Here is a 22,846-nt window from a genome sequence, read left to right as displayed (position 1 = left end):
TCGACACACATCTGCCTTACTTGAATGGTGTGTTCTCTTGTCTTTGCCATGTTGACAAATGGGTAAGAGAATTAGGCCTCTGTGTCACGTCATATTCATACCCCAGGGAAACAGGAAATCATGAATTACTAATTAAAAGTCCCTAGATACCCTGACCAACCTTAGCAACTACAGAAAAATATATAAAAAAAAAAAAAAACAATTAAATTTTTCAGAGGAATTGTTAGGGGTGCCAATAATTGTGGGACACATGATTTCAAGTTTTTTTTTTTCTAAATGTATGATTTTTTTTACCACCAAAGTTATGTACTTAAATGAAAGGTTGGATTTTTTTCTTTTTTTGCATTTGGGTTCTATGTTGTTTTTAAAAAAAAGGGGAATTTTTAGAAGTCCACGACCACATCTTAAACAGGGGTGCCAATAATTGTGAAGGGCACTGTATGATGGAGAGGAGAAATGTAGATATGTTATGTGTTCAGGAGACCAAGTTGAAAGGGAATGAGCAGGAACATCGAATGTGGGGGATAAACTGTTCTATTATGGTGTGGATGGAAAGAGAAATGGTGTAGGGGTGATTCTGAAGAAAGAGTACAGTAAGAGTGTAGTGAGGGTGAAGAAAGTTTCTGATAGGGTGATGAACGTGAAGCTGGAAGTTGAAGGGATGATGATAAATGCCATCAGTGTTTATGATCCACAAGTGGGTTGTGAGATGGAGGAGAAGGAAAGATGGAGTGAATTAGATGAAGTGGTAGATGGTGTACCTAGAAATGAATAACTGGTGATTTGGGCAGACTTTAATGGGCATGTAGGTGAAGGGAACAGAGGTGATGAGGAGGTGATGGTAGGTATGGCCTTAAGGAGAGGAATGTGGAAGGGCAGATGATGGTAGATTTTGCTAAAAGGATGAAAATGGCAGTGGTGAACACGTATTTTAAGAAGAAGGAGGATCATAGGGTGACGTATAAGAGTGGAGGAAGGTGCACACAGGTGGACTATGTTCTATGTAGGAGATGCAACCTGAAGGAGATTGGAGACTGTAAGGTGTTGGCAGGCGACAGTGTAGCTAGACAGCATCGGCTGGTGGTCTGTAGGATGGTTTTGGAGGTGAAGAAGAAGAGGAAAAGAGTAAAGACTGAAAGAAGAATAAGATGGTGTAAGCTGAAGGAGGAAGAGTGTAGTGTGAGGTTCAGGGAAGAGGTCAGAGAGAGGCTCGGTGGTGGTGAAGAGGTGCTGGATGATTGGGTAACCACTGCAGAAGTGATGAGGGAGGCAGCTAGAAAAGTACTTGGTGTGACAACTGGAAATAGAAAGGAAGAGAAAGAGACATGGTGGAATGAGGAAGTGCAGGAGAGCATAAGGGGAAAGAGGTTGGCAAAACAGAAGTGGGATTGACAGAGTGATGAGAAAAGTATGCAGGAGTACAAGGAGATGCAGCAGCAGGTGAAGAGGGATGTGGCGAAAGCCAAAAAAAAGGATAGGATTAGTAAGGAGGAAGTGAGAGCGATTAAGAGGATGAAGAGTGGAAAATCGGTTGGACCAGATGACATACCGGTAGAAGCATGGAGATGTTTAGGAGAGATGGCAGTGGAGTTTTTAACAAGATTGTTTAACAAGATTCTAGAAGGTGAGAGGATGCCTGAGGAATGGAGAAGGAGTGTGCTGGTACCAATCTTTAAGCATAAGGGAGATGTGCAGACCTGTGAGGTGACCATTGTTTTATGCTGAGGAAGAGCACCACAGACGCATTATTTGCTTTGAGGATGTTGATGGAGAAGTATAGAGAAGGACAGAAGGAATTGCATTGTGTATTTGTGGATTTAAAGAAAGCGTACGACAGGGTGGAAAGAGGAGTTGTGGTATTGTATGAGGAAGTCAGGTGTGTCAGAGAAATATGTAGGAACGACAGACTGGTTCAAGGTGAAGGTTGGACTGCATCAAGGATCAGCCCTGAGCCCTTTCATTTTTGCAGTGGTGATAGACAGGTTGACGGACAAGGTCAGACAGGATGTTTGTGGATGATATTGTGATTTGTGGTGAGAGTAGGGAGCAGGTTAAGAAGAGCCTGGACAGGTGGAGGTACACGCTGGAGAGAAGGGGAATGAAAGTCAGTAGGAGTAAGACCAGAGGTGGCAAAAATACACACATCCTTTACTTAAGTAAAAGTACAGATACTCATGTTTTAAAATGTTCGGGTAAAAGTTCCAATCCAATCAAGCAATTCCTCTTTCTGTCTCTCAGCATTTATATTTGTAATCATATTTGAAAAAACTGCAGCAACCACTTATGTTTTAGACACTTTATGCTAGACAGTGAAACAAGGTTTTTGTCAGGAACTTACCAAAACATTTGACACATTCTCTTCCTGAGGAGTTTGAAGCTTGCTTCTCTCACCACCTTAAAAGTAGAAGTGGATGTTGCTTTCGGCTTAGAACACACTCACACACACACTCACACCAGAGGTGGCAAAAGTACACACATCCATTACTTAAGTAGAAGTACAGATACTCATGTTTTAAAATACTCAGGTAAAAGTTGAAGTACTGATTATACTTTTTACTCAAGTGAAAGTAAAGAAGTCTTGGCTTGGACATGTACTTAAGTAAAAAGGAGTTATTACTTCTACCTGTTTTAGTGTCACACTGGTAACTGGACCTCACATCATATTATGATTAGATAGATAGATAGATAGATAGATAGATAGATAGATAGATAGATAGATAGATAGATAGATAGATAGAGAGAGAGTCAGAGAGAGAGAGAGAGAGAGAGAGAGAGAGATAGATAGATAGATAGATAGATAGATAGATAGATAGATAGATAGATGATAGATAGATAGATAGATAGATAGATAGATAGATACAGTGAGGAAAATAAGTATTTGAACACCCTGCTATTTTGCAAGTTCTCCCACTTAGAAATCATGGAGGGGTCTGAAATTGTCATCGTAGGTGCATATCCACTGTGAGAGACATAATCTAAAAAAAATCCAGAAATCACAATGTATGATTTTTTTACTATTTATTTGTATGATACAGCTGCAAATAAGTATTTGAACACCTGAGAAAGTCAATGTTAATAGTTAATACAGTAGCCTTTGTTTGCAATTACAGAGGTCAAATGTTTTCACCAGGTTTGCACACACTGCAGGAGGGATTTTGGCCCACTCCTCCACACAGATCTTCTCTAGATCAGTCAGGTTTCTGGCCTGTCGCTGAGTAACACGGAGTTTAAGCTCCCTCCAAAGATTCTCTATTGGGTTTAGGTCTGGAGACTGGCTAGGCCACGCCAGAACCTTGATATGCTTCTTACGGAGCCACTCCTTGGTTATTCTGGCTGTGTGCTTCGGGCCATTGTCATGTTGGAAGACCCAGCCTCGACCCATCTTCAATCCTCTAACTGAGGGAAGGAGGTTGTTCCCCAAAATCTTGCAATACATGGCCCCGGTCATCCTCTCCTTAATACAGTGCAGTCGCCCTGTCCCATGTGCAGAAAAACACCCCCAAAGCATGATGCTACTACCCCCATGCTTCACAGTAGGGATGGTGTTCTATTTTGGTCTCATCTGACCACATGACTATCTCCCATGACTCCTGTGGATCATCCAAATGGACATTGGCAAACCTAAGACGGGCCTGGACATGTGCTGGTTTAAGCAGGGGAACCTTTCGTGCCATGCATGATTTCAAACCATGACGTCTTAGTGTATTACCAACAGTAACCTTGGAAACGGTGGTCCCAGCTCTTTTCAGGTCATTGACCAGCTAGTCCCGTGTAGTTCTGGGCTGATTTCTCACCTTCTTTAGGATCATTGAGACCCCACGAGGTGAGATCTTGCATGGAGCCCCAGTCCGAGGGAGATTGACAGTCATGTTTAGCTTCTTCCATTTTCTAATGATTGCTCCAACAGTGGACCTTTTTTCACCAAGCTGCTTGGCAATTTCCCCGTAGCCCTTTCCAGCCTTGTGGAGGTGTACAATTTTGTCTCTAGTGTTTTTGGACAGCTCTTTGGTCTTGGCCATGTTAGTAGTTGGATTCTTACTAATTGTATGGGGTGGACAGGTGTCTTTATGCAGCTAACAACCTCAAACAGGTGCATCTTATTTAGGATAATAAATTTAGTGGAGGTGGACATTTTAAAGGCAGACTAACAGGTCTTTGAGGGTCAGAATTCTAGCTGATAGACAGGTGTTCAAATACTTATTTGCAGCTGTATCATACAAATAAATAGTTTAAAAATCATACATTGTGATTTCTTGATTTTATTTTTTTTAATTATGTCTCTCACAGTGGACATGCACCTACGATGACAATTTCAGACCCCTCCATGATTTCTAAGTGGGAGAACTTGCAAAATAGCAGGTGTTCAAATACTTATTTTCCTCACTGTATATATACAGTATATATACTGTGTATATATACACTACACACTGTATACACACTGTATATATATATATATATATATATATATATATATATATATATATATATATATATATATATATATACATATATATAAAATCATAGACATTTTACAGATTCGAATAATGCAATGTATTTATCTGTACTATCAATAAAGACAGTAATTTTTGTTCGTTTCTCAATTATGAGGGAAAAACCCACAAAACGCCACCCAGAGGGTAAATTGTGTGAAACATGGCGGATTTGGTGTTTGATTTGAGACTTGGCACAGAAATAAAACAAAAGTTTACTCATTAAAAATATTTTTCGGTGGAGTTTATTTATTTATTTTATATCTAAAATAACTAAGAATAACTATTGTTTGCTGGAGGTTTTAATTTCACATTTCATATTTAGTTATTTATTTATGTATTTTTTTATGGTATAAACAGAAATGTGTGCTGAATTGATAGCACAAAACTAATTAAAAATGTTGTTACCTAATGAATGTGTCCAGGTTGAACATCCACATATAGAACACAAACAGTGAAAAGATGATGATGATGATGATGATCAGGAAAGTCTCTGTTCTCAGTCATGTTTACATCACTGACTCCCTCTGTCTCATCCATGTTAGCTTTACTTCTTTTTGCTTTCTGCCTGCTGATGCTTAGCTTCGTCTACAAACTAGTCTACATTTGTGGTGTGTGAGAGTCAGGACTTTATGCACTAGTAGATTGAAAAAGACACGCAATGACAGGAAATCGGTTAGTGAGCTGAAATCGGCGCAGTAAAAATAAAAATATTAACATTTCACCAAATCAATGGATTAAAAGTAACGAGCCGGTTTTGAAAATGTAAGAAGTAAAAAGTACAGATATTTGTGTAAAAATTTAATGAGTAAAAGCAAAAAGTTGTCTGAAAAATAAATAGTGGAGTAAAATACTGATACCAAATAAATCTACTTAAGTACAGTAACGAAGTATTTGTACTTCGTTACTTCCCACCTCTAAATAAGACAGTACATGTGTGTGAATGAGGTGGAGAAGGTGATAGCAGGAGTGATTTGTGATAGAAGAGTATCTGTGAGAGTGAAAGAGAAGTTTATAGGACTGTGGTGAGACCTGAGATGTTGGATGGATTAAAGACAGTGGCATTGAGTAAAAGACAGGAGGTGCAGCTGGAGGTGGCAGAGCTGAAGATGTTAAGATGTTCGTTGGGAGTGATGAGGATGGACAAGATTAGAAATGAGTTTATTAGAGGGAAAGCGCATGTTGAACGTTTTGGTGACAAGGTGAGGGAGGTGTGTGGAATTTTATATTGGCATCATAGCAGTCATCATATACTTATTAGTAGTTATTAGTTAGCATCTTATTATCAATCAATGTTTCATTACCTTATTTAGTGGACGTAGTATAAGACTTAAATAATTTACTTGCTTACCAGGATAAACCTTAAAACCAAGCTAAAGACCAGTTTAATTGCTTGCTTACATGCATACAAATAACCACAACAAGAGACTATTTAGGAAAAAGACCACCATGTTTATTCATTGTGCCCAGAGTAATCCATGTGAGGACAGGTACTCAGGAGAAAGCAATTACAGATGCAGAGATAAAAGCCAGAAGATTCAAGAAACCTGTAGGGGAAAGGAGTCTCAAAAGGAGAGAGATCAACAAAAGGTACTTGGTCAGGCTCAATCATGATGACACTGGCAGGTGAAGAAGGCCCAGGGGAAGGACTGCGAGGAGAAGTAGGAAAATAGGATGGAGGACCAGATTGAAAAGGGACGGGAGAAGAGGGCCCAGAATTAGGCGCAGTATCAGTACCAGATGAGTCAGGACCCCCAGAGGGAGAATCAACGGAGGAGATCACCACAGGGTCAGTCTGAGTGCCCACATCCATGGAAGAAGGAGAGGTGTGGGAAGAAGAGGAAGTATCAGGAAGAACAGGGTCATCAGTAGATTGACCAAATAGTTGTCCAAATCATCAAGCAGGCGGCTGATCTGGAAGTGGCGATAGGAAGGAAGACAGGCCCTAGGGTAAGGGCCTGGGACTGAGGACTTGCGCCTGGTAGTCTTACAACGAGCTACAAAACATGAGAAAAAGGAACAGTGCAAAGGTCAATGGATAGCCTGGTGGCAAATAAATAGGAAGAACCAGTTAAGCACACTAGGTGCTTAACTAGCGCACAGCCAGGCACAAGGGAGCATATAACACACAGCAATATAATCAACTATAACCACAGTTATAGCACAAAACGCATAAGAGCATAAAAATAAGGTTTAAGGAAGTATATTTTACTATAAGAATAGGAATAAAATAAGAGAAAAAGACTTATAATAAAAAATTAAGAAAAATATGCATAATCAAGAAGAAGAAAATAAGAAATAATCCAAAAAGAACTGAAGAGCGAACCAAGTGATGTTGCTTCAGCAAGTGCTGGGATCAGAATGAGGAAGATAGAGTGAGTTTTAAAAAAGTAAAGCCCCAAAAAGGCCCGAAAATAATGGGATATGAAAAAGGAAGGTCACGTGGGGGAAATGACGATAGGAAAGGGAGGAACCGGGAAGAACCAGAAATAATGGGATTTGGAATAAACCACATGATGACTAATAATTAGGGGGAAGGGCCTAAAAATCAAGTAGCATGGAAATAATGGGATTTGGACTAAAATTATGTAAATTAAGAAAGGAGGCGCCCGGAGGCGCCTGCAAATAAATAAGAGACGATCTCAGCAGTCTGGGCTCTTGTTCGTTGGTGTGTAGTTCAAGCAACAGCTGGAGTACCTTCAAGACCGGTCTGAAAACTTCTATTTCAGGATTTTATTTGTTACTTTCATTTTTGTGTGAGCTCTGATTTTTGGAAACTACCTAAGTCTTCTGGGTGGAAATCACCTTAGGTGATTTGCCCATCAGGGTTTTTTTTGAAGCGCTTGCAAGCATCTATTATTCTGTAAAGGATTATCTTTGGAGTGTTCTTGGTTGGTGGCTGACCTTCTCTGCAGAGAAAAGAAATAAACTTGTATTTGCTGTCTTTCTCATCCAAGCCTCTGGGCCTTTTATTGGGAGTCTTAAACAAGGTCTGATTGGTAATACGGGAAACTTGGAATACACCTGAGGGGTTCATTCTCAGAGGGGATTCTGAGATCCGACAGGTGAGATTGAGATGGTTTGGACATGTGCAGAGGAGGGACATGAGTTATACAGAGGTGTTATACAGAGTTATGTGAGTTATACAGAAGCAAATAAAACCCAGTCCTTCTACTCAGAAATTGTAATCAGAAAATCAGGAAAGTTTCAACACATGGCATCAAAGCAACTTCGAAAGCACACCATCAGCAGTACCGTATTTTTCGGACTATAAGCCGCTACTTTTTTCCCACGTTTGAACCCCACGGCTTAAACAACGAAGCGGATTATTTATGAATTTTTCCAGTTTTTTTCCCGGTTTCCCAAAATTCAAGCCAAAAAACTGAAGCCCATAACATTAGACCAATGAAATTTCCGAATGGAAACGAACAACGCACCTCACCTGTGTTCTGAGCTGCACGGCATCGGGAAAAAAATGTTTTGTTTTTTTAACGCACGACGATGCCAAAAGATAAACTCTCGAGAGAAATAGTTGTTAAAGGAAGAAGAAAAACAGTGAAAAATTGACTTTTTTAAATGTTTAGATACAAGCCATTGTAGCGCATATGCTCCTAAAGGAAGCGCAACATATTTTACCTGTTCGTTAAAGCCTGTGTAAAGGACATTAGTTTCAGTGTAGACACATATAGCGGCTTATAGACAGGTGCGGCTTATTTATGTTCAAATATATATATGGGTGCGCTTTATAGTCCGGAAAATATGGTAAATAAAACATCTCTTCACTTTAAATGATGATTTGAAATGATAATAACAGTTTTAAATGGCTGTAAGTTGTTGATGTTGCTGGTGTAAAGAAGTGATTCAGGTTCTCCACTTCAGTGAGGAGTTCTCTCTATTCATCAGCTGTTTCAGGACTCATTCTCTTCATCGTGATACGCAAAGTCTAAAAGAAAACACACACAGGAACATCAGAAATGTAGTTATCAGCTGTGTATTGAAACTCACACCATCAAATAAAAAGAATTCACATCATCACATTACTCTAAACGAATAGGGATTTTAAGTTTAAAAACTAAAACTCACTTCCACATTGCAGTAGTAAGAAGTGAGCGTGTCATCAGGAGGACTGGGATGAGAAACCTGTAAAGTAAAAGGCCACGCCTTATTAAATTTTATTTACAGCAATAAAATACAGTATTATTCTGTTACACCTTCATCACCAACCTTCATTCTAGCAGTAACTGTATGTTTCAGTTAAAACTTACTGCAAGTGTCTGATAAACATCATCAGATTTCCGGCCTGCAGGGACAAGAGCTGCGTGCGTGCCGTCTTTAGCACTCGGCCCAACGTTCTGCAGAGAGGAGGGGTGAAGAACATGAGCAGGTTCTGCTGAAGATCTTTACAGTAAGAGTTTATTATGAACAAAGCAGCCACCTGATGGACAGGTCTGTATTAACTCACCTGATAGTAACCTTCATCTGCATTTTTCTTCTGTCTCCTGCAACTGTTCATAAAATGTCAAATATTTCCACCTCAAAAACATCATCAGAGGAATTAATGATAAATTTATCAACACATTTATTCTCACCTCAGCCACAAGAGTACAGAGAGAAGAGCTGCAAGTCCAACCAATCCAACAGTCCCATACACAATTACAGAGACATCTGATACACACACACACACACACACACACACACACACACACACACACACACACAGACACAGAGAGAGAAAAGTAATAGTGAAGTAGTAGTTCATCCACAGTACAGAATGTAAGATTGAGTAGTGATGAAACAGTAATGTCTAATTAAATCTCCCACCATTTATAGTGATGGACACTGCAGCTGATCTCTCAGAGCCGAGTTTATTCTGAACTTCACAGTAGTACAGTCCACTCTGTAGAGCTCTGTAACTCTGTCCTGATCCTACAGGTGATTTTTTATTCTCCTCAAACCAGGTGTAGGTCTCCACAGGTGGGTTTGCATCACTGCTGCAGGTCAGATTCACTGAACTGCCCTCCAATTTCTCACCAGAGGGACTGATAGACACTGAGATGCTCTTTGGAGGATCTAAAACAGTTTGGTAAATATGAAGTAAATCTATAATAGTTTTATCTTGTATTGGATGTAAGAAGATACTCAGCTTTAACTTACACAGAACATTCAGAGTTACACTGGTGGAGTACTGATGCCCGACTTTATTACTGCACATGCACTTGTACATTCCACTGTGCTTAGTACTGACTTTAAAGATGGTGTAGGTCTTTCCTTTCCCCACTGGTGTCCTCCCCTTAAACCAGGTGTAGGTCTCCACAGGTGGGTTTGCATAACTGCTGCAGGTCAGATTTACTGAACTGCCCTCCACAATCTCACCAGAGAGACTGATGGACACATTCTTTGGACGATCTAGAAAATTTAATGAAAAGAGTGAAGAAAGCAGTTTGGTGTCATAAATAAGGCGCATGTGGATCTTTCATCAATACCTGAAGCCAGTATTTAAATATTTTTAGCACTTCTCACTATTGAGAATATGTGGACCATTCCAAATATAACACCAACTTTAATAAAAATAAAGAGACTTTTTCATATTAGGAAAATTATTGACCAATTGTATGTAAACACTGTGAAACTGTTAGGAATCCACCTGCCACACCCCCCTCGGCAGCTGTAACGCTGCCTCGCTCTGCCACTCCCGGCATTACCGAGAGACAACAATTTCCTATAAAAGCTCTCATTTCCATTTCACTTTACCATTGGTGTGTGTGTTTGTACTGAAATACAATAAAGCCATGATAGAGCTACTTCCGCTTCCGAAAACGGGATCGCCATACCGCAATCCCTACCACTATGGATCAGCAGCCAAACTCCGATTCGGATTTCCCCAGCAAGCTCTGGAGCATGAAAGGAGGCGATTTTGGATTTTACACCAAATTCATCAGGCAACTCCTTGGGATGTTTAGGATGACAATGGCGGATCCCCAAGTCTGCGACTAGATTTTCTCTGAGGCCGCCGCTCCGTTCCAGAGATTCTCTAAATGCTCTAAAAGTTCCCACGAGCGCGCCACGCCATTCCAGAGTTCCTATGAATACGCCCCACAGTTCCAGAGTTCCTACGAAAGCGCCGCGCCATTCCAGAGTTTCCACAGCGGCATTCCGGACAACGCTATTGAACTAGCGGGATGACACACACTCAGGGTGGATAGGACATTAGATGGCTCCGGTAAGACCAGTGGAGGTGGATTGTGCATTTATGTTAACAAAGCTTGGTGCACGAACTCTGTTAAAGTCAAGAGTCATTGTTCAGCTTACCTGGAGCTTTATGCGGCCATCAGTAAACAACAGACTGTCACCCGGAAGCTGCGTTTATTGTTGCGGGAGATTTCAATCACTCAAACTTAAAGGCAGTTTTTCCAAAATTTCATCAGCATGTTTCATGCCACATCAGAGGGAACAAAATATTAGACCATGCATACACAAACATGGCTGGAGCTTACGTTGCGACCCCCCTCCACCACCTGGGATAGTCAGATCACCTTTCTTTGTTTCTTACCACCAAAAATGCACCCCTCATCAATCGGGTGAAGCCATCAGTAAGAACCATCAAGGTGTGGCCCGCAGAGGCAGATTTCACACTTCAGGAAAGGTTTTTACACACAGACCGGAGTACATTTAATTCTCAGGCCACCAGTGACACTCTCACAGACATTGACTGCTACACCTCCTCTGTACTGGATTACATCAGTTCCACCATAGACAGTGTTACTACTCAGAAACAGATCATCACATACCCAAATCAGAAGCCATGGATGAACAAGGAGGTGCGCCTCCTGCTGAAGGCACGTACTACTTCAGGTCAGGCGACGCTTAGGCCTATAGCACATACAGAGCTAATCTGAAGAGGGGCATCAAAGAGGCCAAGCACTGTTACAAGCAAAAGATAAAGGAGCATTTTTCCAACTCTGACCCTCGACGCATGTGGCAAGGCATCCAGGCCATCAGTGATTACAAATCCTCCCACTCCACCCCAGCTGCCACTGATGTCCTCTTTTTAAATGAGCTTAATGACTTGGCTGATCACACTCCAATGACGTTCTCCTCCACAGATGTCTGCAATGCACTGGGCCGTTTCAGCGCACACAAAGCCGCTGGTCCAGACAACATCTCTGGATGCGTACTCAGCATGTGCTGAGCAGCTCGCTGGGGTCTTTACTGACATCTCCAACCTGTCTCTTGCCCAAGCAGCTGTTCCCACTTGCTTTAAATGCACCTCCATTGTGCCAGTGCCAAAACACTCAAACCCAACGTGCCTGAACGACTACCGCCCTGTAGCACTGACACCCATTGTCATGAAGTGCTTTGAGCGGCTGGTCCTGGCACACCTGAATTACTCTCTGCCATCCACATTAGACTCTCACCAGTTTGCCTACCACAGCAATAGGAGCACAGAAGATGCAGTTTCCATGACAATGCACTCTGTGCTCACACACTTGAACAATAAGAACACTTATGCACGTATGCTGTTTGTTGACTTTAGCTCAGCATTTAATACCATTATTCCATCCAAGTGTATAGCCAAACTTGTAGATCTGGGCATTAACACCTCCACCTGCAACTGGGTCATGGACTTTCTGACCAACAGACCCCAGCAGGTTCGATCTGGCTCCATCTGCTCCAACACCATCACACTCAACACTGGTGTACCACAGGGCTGTGTGCTGAGCCCCTTCCTCTACTCCCTCTTTACCTCCGACTGCAGGCCTGTGAATGGATCTAACTCCATCATCAAGTTTGCAGATGACACTACGTGATCGGTCTCATCACCAACAATGATTACAGGGAGGAGATCCAGCACCTAGCCACATGGTGCAATAACAATAACCTGCTCCTTAACACGTCCAAGACAAAGGAGCTCATTGTGGACTTCAAGAAGTAGACAAGAGGCACACATGACACCACCCACATCAATGGGATGGCTGTTGAGCATCTCCAGTTTCAAGTTTCTGGGGATCCACATCTCGGCGGACCTGTCCTGGGCTATCAACACTTCCAGCCTCGTCAAAAAGGTTCACCAGCGCCTCTTTTTCCTGAGGACACTTAAGAAAAATCATCTCTCCTCGGATATCCTGGTGAACTTCTAACACTGCATAATAGAAAGCATCCTGACCAGCTGTGTCACAGTCTGGTATGGGAGCTGCTCTGTTGCAGAGCGTAAGACACTGCAGCGGGTGGTGAAAACTGCCCAGCGCATCACAGAGTTTCCACTTCCAGCCATGGAGGACATCCAAAAGAAACGCTGTCTGCATCGAGCTTGCAGCATTTTTAAGGACTCCTCTCATCCCGCAGATAGACTGTTCTCTGTTCTGCCCTCCGGCAGGCGTTTCAGGTGCCTCCGGACCAGGACCAGCCGACTAAAGAACAGCTTTTTTACTATAGCTGTTTCTTTACTGAACTCTGCCACTCACTAATACATTTCCCCCCACACCTTACACTTCGTTATTTCGCTAATGGACTGTATACAGAAAAGCTTATGCTCACTTGGACACTTGATAATTTCTCACCTCACACTTGTTATTGTACGGACTGTTTACAAAAAACTATGCTCATTTGCACTCTGCTCTTCTTTGTATTGCTGCTTACCATTAACTTATTACCATTGTGTATATATATATACCCGTTTTCTGTTTATAGTATTAGCAATATATTTTGTTCACTGTATACATCCATCTGTAAATCTCTGTGTATAATAAATGGCATCTGTAAATCATGTTCACAGTACATATATATATTCATCTGTATATTATTGTTCAAAGTACATATATATTTATCTGTAATTATATTCATAGTACATATATATATATATATATATATATATATATATATATATATATATATATATATTCATCTGTATACTACATTTATAGTGCATATACATCTTTAAATTACTGTTTATAGTTCTATAATACCATTCAATTTAACTTATGTAAATAATGTAAAAACTGTATATCCTGCACTTGCTGTTATTGCACTCTGGTTAGACCCAAACTGCATTTTGTTGCCTTGTACATGTGTAATGACAATAAAGTTGAATCTAATCTAATCTAATCTTGTATTGGACGTAAAAAGATCTTCAGCTTTAACTTACACAGAACATTCAGAGTTACACTGGTGGAGTTCTGATGACCGACTTCATTACTGCACATGCACTTGTACTCTCCACTGTCCTCAGATCTGACTTTAGAGATGGTGTAGGTCTTTCCTTTCCCCAATGATGTCCTTCCCTTAAACCAGGTGTAGGTCTCCACAGGTGGGTTTGCATCACTGCTGCAGGTCAGATTCACTGAATTGCCCTCCACAATCTCACCAGAGGGACTGATAGAAACATTCTTTGGATGATCTAGAAAATGTAATGATTAGAGTGAAGAAAGCAGTTTCATTTTCATAAATAAGGCTTATGTGGATATTTCATCAATACCTGAATTTAAATATGTTTAGCACTTCTCACTATTGAGAATATGTGGGCCATTCCAAATATAACACCAACTTTATTAAAAATGAAGAGACTTTTTCATTTTAGGAAAATCATTAACCAATTGCATGTAAACACTGTTTACCTAAATATATTTTTAGCCAAATATATTTAAAATATATGTTCAATATATGTAGTATGCTGCGATGATCAAAGCATCCATAAAAAATATATAATTTATTATACATACACACACACACACACACACACACACACACTATATATATATATATATATATATATACTTTCACACTGTATATATAATATTCCTTGCCTTGATTTGTGAAATGGTGCCGTATATGTACATGTTTTAAAACAATTGGTAGTTAGGTGAGAGAACAGTGGTTAAAGCATTGGACTTTGGATCGGAAGGTCAAAAGTTCAAATCCCACCACCACCAAGCTGCCACTGCTTGGCCCCTAAGCAAGGCCCTTACTCTCCCCTGCTCAGTTGTAAGTCGCTCTGCATAAGGGCATCTGTCATATGCCATAAATGTACATAAAATAAAGATTTTCTTTAAATGTATGAATGTATATAAATATATAAATGTGAATGTATTTTCTATATACGAAATATACGAAAAATTGTCAAAAAAAGTATTTATAGAAAATATATGCGTGTAAATTTTAGCAAATATATTTCTATTGGCCATTTTTTGTATATTTCAAAATTAATTTAAAAATATATTTGATATATGGGTATAATTGGTTAAAATGGGATTCAGTGAAAAGATTTTATTGTATTTGTTCAAAATATTTTTAACAAAACTAAACCTCCTAAAAGACACCAAATCACACAGGTCTAAAATTTAAATCCCATTATAATCCCATGTACATAATTTTTCTTAACATGTGCTTCCTTCAATGTGAACTCCTGGACTCTTAGTCATGAATATATGTGGCATCTTCAAATCTACACCATCAAGCAGCCTAAAATACATTTACCTTCTCACTGAAATTGTTTTTACAAAATCATTAGTCACACACTCAAAGTTATTGTAATTACTAAATGTAAAAATTACAATTGAAAGATAGATGAACAACACGGAGTTGTGTATGTTCTAGTCAATGAAATGTGAAATTAAAAGATACTGGAAATAAAAAATTCCAGTTGCCTTCAAGGCTCAGTGTTCAGCAGAAACAGAAGAACTAAAACCAACATCCTCTCAGAGATCAGTGAAGGAGAGCAGGATTCTATACCAATACATGAATGAGTCTGTGATATTAAACATCTAAACTCCACTCAGACAAACTGCTATGACTCTGATACTGACATTTATCACTATCATCATTTTTATTACACAAATCATTTGTGTTGTTTTACTTAATTAAATACTGAGATAATAAATAAGAAGGTCAATAAAACTCACATCTGACACTGAGGTATTGAGCAGGAGATGGGAGATGTTCAGATCCTCTTACAGCACAGTTATAACTGCCTGCATCCTCACTGCTGACCCTCTGCAGGTGGAGTTCGTTGCTCTCGGTGCTGTTTGTGGTTAAATCATGTGTGTTTTTGTACCAGATGAATGTTGGATCAGTCAGACTGCAGGTGGTTTTACAGGTCAGAATGACTGATTCTCCCTCTGTCACTTCTGCAGGAGCGATCAGCTGAAGATCTTATACAATGAGAGAAACATTAAATCTGCACCAGTGAAAAATCACCTGCTCATTTACCTTAATCTCTTTTTATGCATATAAAAATATACCACACTGTGTGTATGTATGTGTGTGTGTGTGTGTGTGTGCGTGAACAGTGGTAAATTGTCTGTTTTTGTGTTTGAATGAGGTTCGGAGGACTTCTGTTTACTAACAATTGAAAAAACTCTGCCAAAAGTAAATGTGTGTCTGTGTTTGTTCTTTGAGTTAATCAGGGGTTTGTGGGGTTTCATGAAAACAGTAATTCAGTATAACATTTTAGAGTTTTTCATTCATTTGTTACAAAAAACTCCTGTAAAAAGGAGATTATGGTCTGAGTGACACATGTAGTGAATAAGATGATTTTATTTACCTGTAACTTTGAGTGTAATTTCAGGATTACCCTGATATTTATCTCCAGTTGTTATGAATCTAAAAGTGAACTTGTGTTCATCTGATTTCTTCACATCACTCAGTCTGAGGGAGAAGTGATTCTGTTTATCTCCTAAATACTCCACTCTGCCTGAGTAACCTGATTCATTACGCAGATCAGTCGGCTCTACACCCGTAACTGAGTTTATGAACCAAAACCTGTTTGTCACTGTAACACTTGTTGGATGTGTGTAAGTGGCCTCCATAACCACTGTAGATCCTTTTACAGCACAGAGATGTAGTTTGCTGTATTTCACACTCCATTGATTCCCAAGAGCTCCTGAAACATGACACATGAAAGAGGTGATTAGATATCATTATCCTGAGCCAAATAAAACACTGAAAGTTTCCCTTCAGGAACTCAAGCTGAGTCAACAACGCTTTGAAAAATGCTTCCATGTTGTCCACGCTCTGAATCATGTGTGTAATCATGTAAGGTTGTGACCCATGCTGTGGCCAAGCTAGATCTGGCTTGGCTGGCCGATGAGCAGAAAGCCCCTCTATCCAGTAAGATTAAAGTGTGCTTTCTGCGACTTACGTCACAATCTCCGCATCAGGGTCTGCTGTTCTTTCCGGACCTGGACACCTCGGTGGGCTTAGCCGTATTTGGCCTTTTTTTGGTATTTTAATGCCAAATCCACATTGTTGTAGGATTAAAAGAGTGTGGTTATGGTTCGGTGCCCGGGGTTGAAGAGATGCTAGCTAGCCATTCCTCCCGGGCTGTCAGGAGGTCCAGAAGCTATTCGGATGTAGCTCTTAGGGCCACAAAAGAGACCACTGTGGCCATTGGCTGGTCTACGGCTGCCCTAATTTCCACCGAGAGACACCTACCGCTCACCCTATCGGATCTTTCCAATAAGAACAAGGCCATGCTGCTTGACGCCCCTCTGATGCTGACTGGCCTATTTGGCGACTCTGTAAATATGGTTGATAGGTTTCAGGAGTCCAAGAAACAGTCAGCAGCATTTCGGCGATTCCTTTCACGTCGCTCTCACGAGGCTGCTCGGCGGGCGCGGCCCCAGGAACATCTCAGCCCCTCCCATCATTAAAAGGTTCGAAAGCAGAGCATCGCAAAAAGCTGAGCCTGCCCCGCCCCAGCACCCCTAGGAACCTGGTTCATTCAACCCTGCCACAATCAGTGCTTCAGGGCATGGCCAGCTCCAGCAAGCACTCTTCTTGATTTCCGTCCAGTATTGTAGCAGGACTGGATTACTTGCGGCCTCCATGGAGGCTCCTAGAGCTGCACCAGGGTGTAGCTCCGGGTCTAGGCATACCAGAGGTCAGTCTCGAGAGACTGAAACCCTTTAGAGACTACCTGGCAGCCTGGGAAGCTCTACCAGACGTGTCTCGGTGGGTCCTCAGAGGTCACCATGTGTTGGTTCGCTTGGACAACACCTTGGTGGTCTGAAATCAACCACCAGGGGAGTCTGCGCTCATGCCTCCTGTACAAGCTGACACCCTTTCGAGACAAGGGCTGAGACCTAAGGAATGGTGACTCCACCCTCAAGTGGTGGAGCAGATCTGGGAGAGATTCGTCAGGGCTGAGGTAGACTTGATTGCAACTCAAATTACATCGCAATGTCCTCTCTGTTTTTTTCTTACACCTCCAGCCTCTCTAAGGCTAGACGCCATGGTTCAGGCGAGGCTGAGGCTACTCTTGTATGCCTTTCCACCTGTTGCACTGCTTCTGAAAGTTTTGAAGAGAGTTCGATGGGACTGGCTAGACCTGGTTGCCCTTCTCGAACACCCTCCTTGGGAGATTTCTATCAGGAGGAATCTTCTCTCTCAGGCAAGGGGCACAATAGCTCACCCCCACCCAGAGTAGTGGAGACTGTGGCTGTGGCCCCCGATGGGGCACAGGTCTGAGGTTCCAGTCTCTCCATCAAGGTGGTAGAGACCATTTTCTAATCCAGAGCTGGTCATATGCCAATAGATAGCGCCTGTTCAGTGTATGGTGCGATCAGCACCAATTGGATCCAGTTAACTCCACCCCACTGCCCTTTGTCAGCGTGGAAGCGTTCCCAAAACGTTGTTGACGCAGCATCTGTATATGCGTCTGTATAAGCGTAATGTATAACTGCAAGGTAAATTAGACCCAACCTTGTGATTCTGATCGAAGTGTAAAATACAGAAAATATATTGCTGATTAAATTTTTTATGTTTTCGGTTTGTGTAGCTGTGATTGTCGTGTAGATGTGTAGTGACAATATCACAACATATTGTGTAGTGCACTGTGTAGTGCACAATATCAGAAGTTGATGCAAGTGGGTAAGAATATTTATTATAATCCAAATTAGAGCATTAACAAAGCAAAACTAGTGTGTAAAAATTAAAAAGTGAGGTAAAAAAAACAGAAAACAAACAGAATTGCCTGTTTCAAAAAATGTAAAATAACAGGAGAAATATACAGACATAATCAACACTAAAAACAAAGACACCTGTGATTAAAGACATGTTAGCATAAGGACCAATGACAATACAGGGGTGGAAACATTACATGAATAATAATAATAATAATAATAATAATAATAATAATAATAATAAAGACATGTGACATAGACCAAAACAAATCTATGTTGAGCCTAAACACAGAAATGCATGCTCACGCTCTGAGTGGGCATGCGCTTTGTAGCAGCTAGCAGTAGTATGCTAAAAGAGCAAGGGGGGGCAGTAATGATGAAAATGTGTAACTCACCTGAGATCATGAGGAGAAAAATCTGACAAAGTGGAGATTCCATTGTGATGAACATCATTACTTAGGGTTCTTTAGAATAATTAAATAAATAAAAAAAATGACTTGCTGTGTTGCTCTTGAATTTGTTTCCGATTTATGTAAGGAGTCTTCAGTGTCAAAGATTCGTAACAGTCAGAGGTAAAGCTGTAAAATATTCAGGACAGAGGGTTTTGCACCTTTTTTGTATAATCATACCTCTCCTAAGTTAATTTAAATTCATTACAACAATCAAATATTCACCAACCACAAATAAAACCTGTTACCAAAAAAAAAAAAGCATTAGATAATCCAAGCTGAGACATAAAAACAAAATAATAGAAAAAGCTCACATTTCTAAGTGATTCTTTTGACTTTTGAATAGAAATTATTTTTTAAAAACTCAAAACAGTGTAAGCATTAGTGGTGGACTAAGCACATAAAGAATGTTCTTAAGCTTTTGGCTTCTCCCATTGAGAAACAGATCATCCGTCTCCATACCCCCTTGTCCTCTACATCTGCCTCTTTCAAACCAACTACTTGCATGACTTTCTTCACCACATACTTAAACCTCCTTCTTAGTCTTCCTTTTTTCCTCCTTCCCGGTGGAGGATCATCAGCGTTTTATTACCGATATACCCCATGTCCCACCACTGCACATGTCCACACGATTTTAATCTCACCTCCCTCACCTTATCTTTAAAACGTTCTACACATCCACCTTTCCAGGCTCTTCTCCACCTGCTCACTACTCTCACCACAAATCACAATATCATCCGCAAACATTATAGTCCATGGAGACTCTTGTCTGAACTTGTCCTTCAACCTGTCCATCACCACTGCAAACAGTTAAGGGCTCAGAGCCAATCCTTGATGCGGTACCACCTCTACCTTGAACCAGTAGGTCGTTTCTACTGCACACTTCACTGCTGTTACACTGTCCTCATCTAAATTACAGTAACAAGCTGCTTTTACTTAATTACTGTAAACCACTGGTGAGAATATACCCATTGGCCCTACACAGTACATTTACATAGCCGTCTTACTGTAAAAACCCTAATTGGCTTTCCACAATACAAAATAATAGAGCTGCATAATGACCACAGTGGCTTTCCATAGCCACAGCTAGAAAACCAGCTGCTTGGACTCTCTTACTTTCTCATTCCAGAGCTCTTATTTATTCATTTGTTTAAGTGTGTAGAACAATTTCATTTGTTTAGGTGTGTAAAACAAAGTGTGTGGAAGAAACACCAGTACACACTCCAACACTGGTGTTAATCACACGTGTGTACACACAGATGTAACCATATACAGTCATCAATCCTACAGATTCTCTACATGACTCTGTTCCTGCACAAACACATTCATTTACATAGAACAACGCCAAAGCGTGATTTCATGGATATATTTTATTTGTTAGAATTTGTTGCAAATATTTTAATATTCAATCATTTGGCAAAGTTTATAAACTGATATAAAACTCAGACACTGCCACAATATCTTAAGCACAATTTATCAGGATATTGATGTTTAGCATATTTCTCAGCACTGATAGTCTATCAGTAAAAGTTGATGAAGGTAATAAAGCTTGCAAAAAAGCTTTCAAGCAAATCAGCTGCACTGAAAAACCCAACACTGAACCTTTCTATGAGATTAAACTAATAGGTGTATTTAGTGATTAAAAATATTTTGTACAAATTGTTCCTTACCGTGCCTACTTGACCTTCATGTTCAACGACCAAAAATAGAGTTGTGAGATTGGGTTGCTAAAGGTGAGTTGAGTCCTCTTTCCTCTGAATTAGTTGCTGCAACTGAGGGTGTTGCTTAGTAATATTAGTAACATGTCGTGTCTGCATTGTGCATATCAACTAAGGAAGTGAAGCAAACAGCTTGGTCATCATCACCTTAAACCACTAAACACACAGGAAACAAACATAATAATCATCATAACCTATACATTTAGTTTGTTGAATATAAGATTATCATACATTTTTTTAATAAAATAAAATAAAATAACATTTTATTTACCACGCACACATACATACAGAGTATGACATGCAATGAAAAGCTTTATACAACTGCCCAACATTTAGTGATTGTCCTATAAAGTGACACTGTGCTGTTCAAGTCTAGAGTTGAAGTGACAGTCCAAAGTTAAAGTGTCATAATGGTGCAAATAAAGTTGTGCAGAAATGAGTGAAGATGGAGAGAGGTCCAGTACTAGATCCTGGGTGTTTACTGGTTTAAACTCCAAAGAAACTTAAAAAAAATAGTCCATTGTTAGGATGGCTAAGGTCCTTCACAATCTTCCTAGCTCTGATCTGGCACCGCGTGCTGTAGCTGTAGGTCAGAGAGCTGGGTGTGGATGGTACGTTCAGCTGACCGCACCACCATCTGGAGGGCTCTCCTGTCCTGCATGGTGCTGTTTCTGAACCAGGAAGTGATGCTACCCGTCAGGACGCCCTCAATGGTGCTAGTCCTTACACATGGACATTCGGTGCAACCCAGATGAGGATGGGTTCCCTCTTGAGTCTGGTTCCTATCAAGGTTTCTTCCTTATGCCATCTCGGGGAGTTTTTCCTTGCCACAGTTGCTCATCAGGGACAAACGTACTTACAAAGAACATATTCACTTTTAATCACCACATTATCTGTGTTAAGCTGCTTTGAGACAATGTTCATTGTTAAAAGCGCTATACAAATAAAAATGAATTGAATTGAATAGTTTAAAGTCCCTTAAGTATTGTATTTAGCTTAAAAGTAAAATCCTTGATATTGGAGGGGCCTGTGGGCCTCAGCAGACAGAAACAGCAGTTTGTGTTCCGTAGGATGAAACACACTGATTATTATAGCATAAAGAGGGACTTCCTGACAGGTTTCTAACAGTTTTTTTTTCTCCTTGTGTTCCCCTGAATTCCCCTTTCGGGAACTCGAGCTGTGTTACAATGCTTTGAGATTGCCTCCACGTTGCTCACGCTCTAAATCACGTGTGAAATCCGGCCAATGGCCGGCTACAACATCTGCAAGCAATGACTGAAAGCAAACAAAACTTTCATGTGTGTCCATCCTTGCCCCCGTTTCATTACAGACACACATGATTTAGCGTTGTTTGTTTGAGAGTGGAGCATGTTCAGTCAGCTCTCGAGGGAGATGATTGTTCGCGCTTTAGCCGTATGGCTATGCCCAGGCTCCGCTCCCAAAGAGCATTCTTTGAGGAGAGTGCTCTCCCTTGCAGCTCAAACCTCCCTACATCAAGGAGGGCAGTGTACACCTCACAACTCCGTGACCGTACCTCCTCAGCACCACTATGAGGCCACCACAGGATGTGCTTCAGGGTGCAGCCTCCCTCCAGCGGGTGTCTCCTTCCATTGCCGCTTGAAAAATAGCTGCGGAGGGAAGGGACCCGCCGCTTCTCAGGAAGCATCTACAGCTGAAGAGCATTGCTCCAGCTATTCTGAAAAGGTCAGAAACCAGCTTTGAGAGACTGGTTCCCCCTTTACAGACTTCCTGACATAGGAGGCCAGACTGTTAGCCTGCCACAGGATGTGTTTTAGGGCGCAGCCTACCCCCAGCGAGTGTCTCCCTCCACCTCTGCCCGAAAGATTGCTGCGGATGGAGGAGACTGGAGGAGAGGCTGCAGGGCATTGCATCAGCCACTCTGGAAGGGTCAGAGACCAGCCTCTAGGGTTCTGGTGCGTAAGTTCCTGTATCTGCTTCATGATGGAAGGAGGTTAAACAGTTTATGACTGGGATGTGAAGAGTCCTTCATAATTGTTGTGAGCTCTGCGCAGACATCTGCTGTGGTGAAGGTGTTCAATGGCAGGTAGTTGGGTGCCAGTGATGCGTTGGGCGGTTTTGACCACCCTTTGCAGGGCTTTACGTTCACACACAGTGGAGCCTCCGTACCATACAGTGATGGAGTTGGACAGGATGCTCTCGATGATGCAGCGGTAGAAACTCGTTAAAATCCCCGGGGACAGATGAGATTTCTTGAGACTTCTCAAGAAGTACATGCGTTGTTGTGCTTTTTTTAACCAGTGCTGACGTGTTCT

At 41.0% G+C, this 22,846-nt stretch overlaps 3 protein-coding genes across 12 annotated transcripts in view; all 3 read right to left on the bottom strand.

Annotated features, from left to right (window-relative positions):
• Nucleotides 1–22,846, bottom strand: part of LOC124378402 (CMRF35-like molecule 5) — a 129,226-nt gene that overhangs the window by 44,549 nt on the left and 61,831 nt on the right. The window lies entirely within an intron of this gene.
• Nucleotides 1–22,846, bottom strand: part of LOC124378344 (polymeric immunoglobulin receptor-like) — a 90,302-nt gene that overhangs the window by 34,977 nt on the left and 32,479 nt on the right. The window lies entirely within an intron of this gene.
• Nucleotides 8,183–20,684, bottom strand: LOC124378364 (B-cell receptor CD22-like). Its single transcript, XM_046837997.1, has 12 exons — nucleotides 20,505–20,684; nucleotides 18,781–18,963; nucleotides 16,027–16,365; nucleotides 15,386–15,634; nucleotides 13,633–13,884; nucleotides 9,645–9,896; nucleotides 9,312–9,560; nucleotides 9,080–9,155; nucleotides 8,953–8,995; nucleotides 8,756–8,842; nucleotides 8,574–8,630; nucleotides 8,183–8,433 (listed from the first exon to the last, which is right to left on the bottom strand). The coding sequence occupies exons 2-12, from the start codon at nucleotides 18,836–18,838 to the stop codon at nucleotides 8,383–8,385; spliced, it is 1,713 nt and encodes a 570-aa protein (XP_046693953.1). The 5' UTR covers nucleotides 18,839–18,963; nucleotides 20,505–20,684; the 3' UTR covers nucleotides 8,183–8,382.

This window comes from Silurus meridionalis, chromosome 24 (assembly GCF_014805685.1).
Source record: "Silurus meridionalis isolate SWU-2019-XX chromosome 24, ASM1480568v1, whole genome shotgun sequence".
In the NCBI taxonomy this organism is placed as follows: Eukaryota; Metazoa; Chordata; class Actinopteri; order Siluriformes; family Siluridae; genus Silurus; species Silurus meridionalis.
The sequence above is the reverse complement of the archived record's forward strand: the minus strand, read 5'-3'. Positions and strand labels throughout refer to the sequence as shown.

What these genes read in the sequence shown, in the direction of transcription:
- LOC124378364 (XM_046837997.1), bottom strand. Translation starts at nt 18,838, where the DNA reads ATGATGTTCATCACAATGGAATCTCCACTTTGTCAGATTTTTCTCCTC. An exon ending in AGTGTCCATCACTATAAATG is followed by an intron (nt 9,156 to 9,311) that starts GTGGGAGATTTA and finishes TGTGTGTATCAG; the next exon opens with ATGTCTCTGTAATTGTGTAT. An exon ending in CAGATGAAGGTTACTATCAG is followed by an intron (nt 8,843 to 8,952) that starts GTGAGTTAATAC and finishes TCCTCTCTGCAG; the next exon opens with AACGTTGGGCCGAGTGCTAA.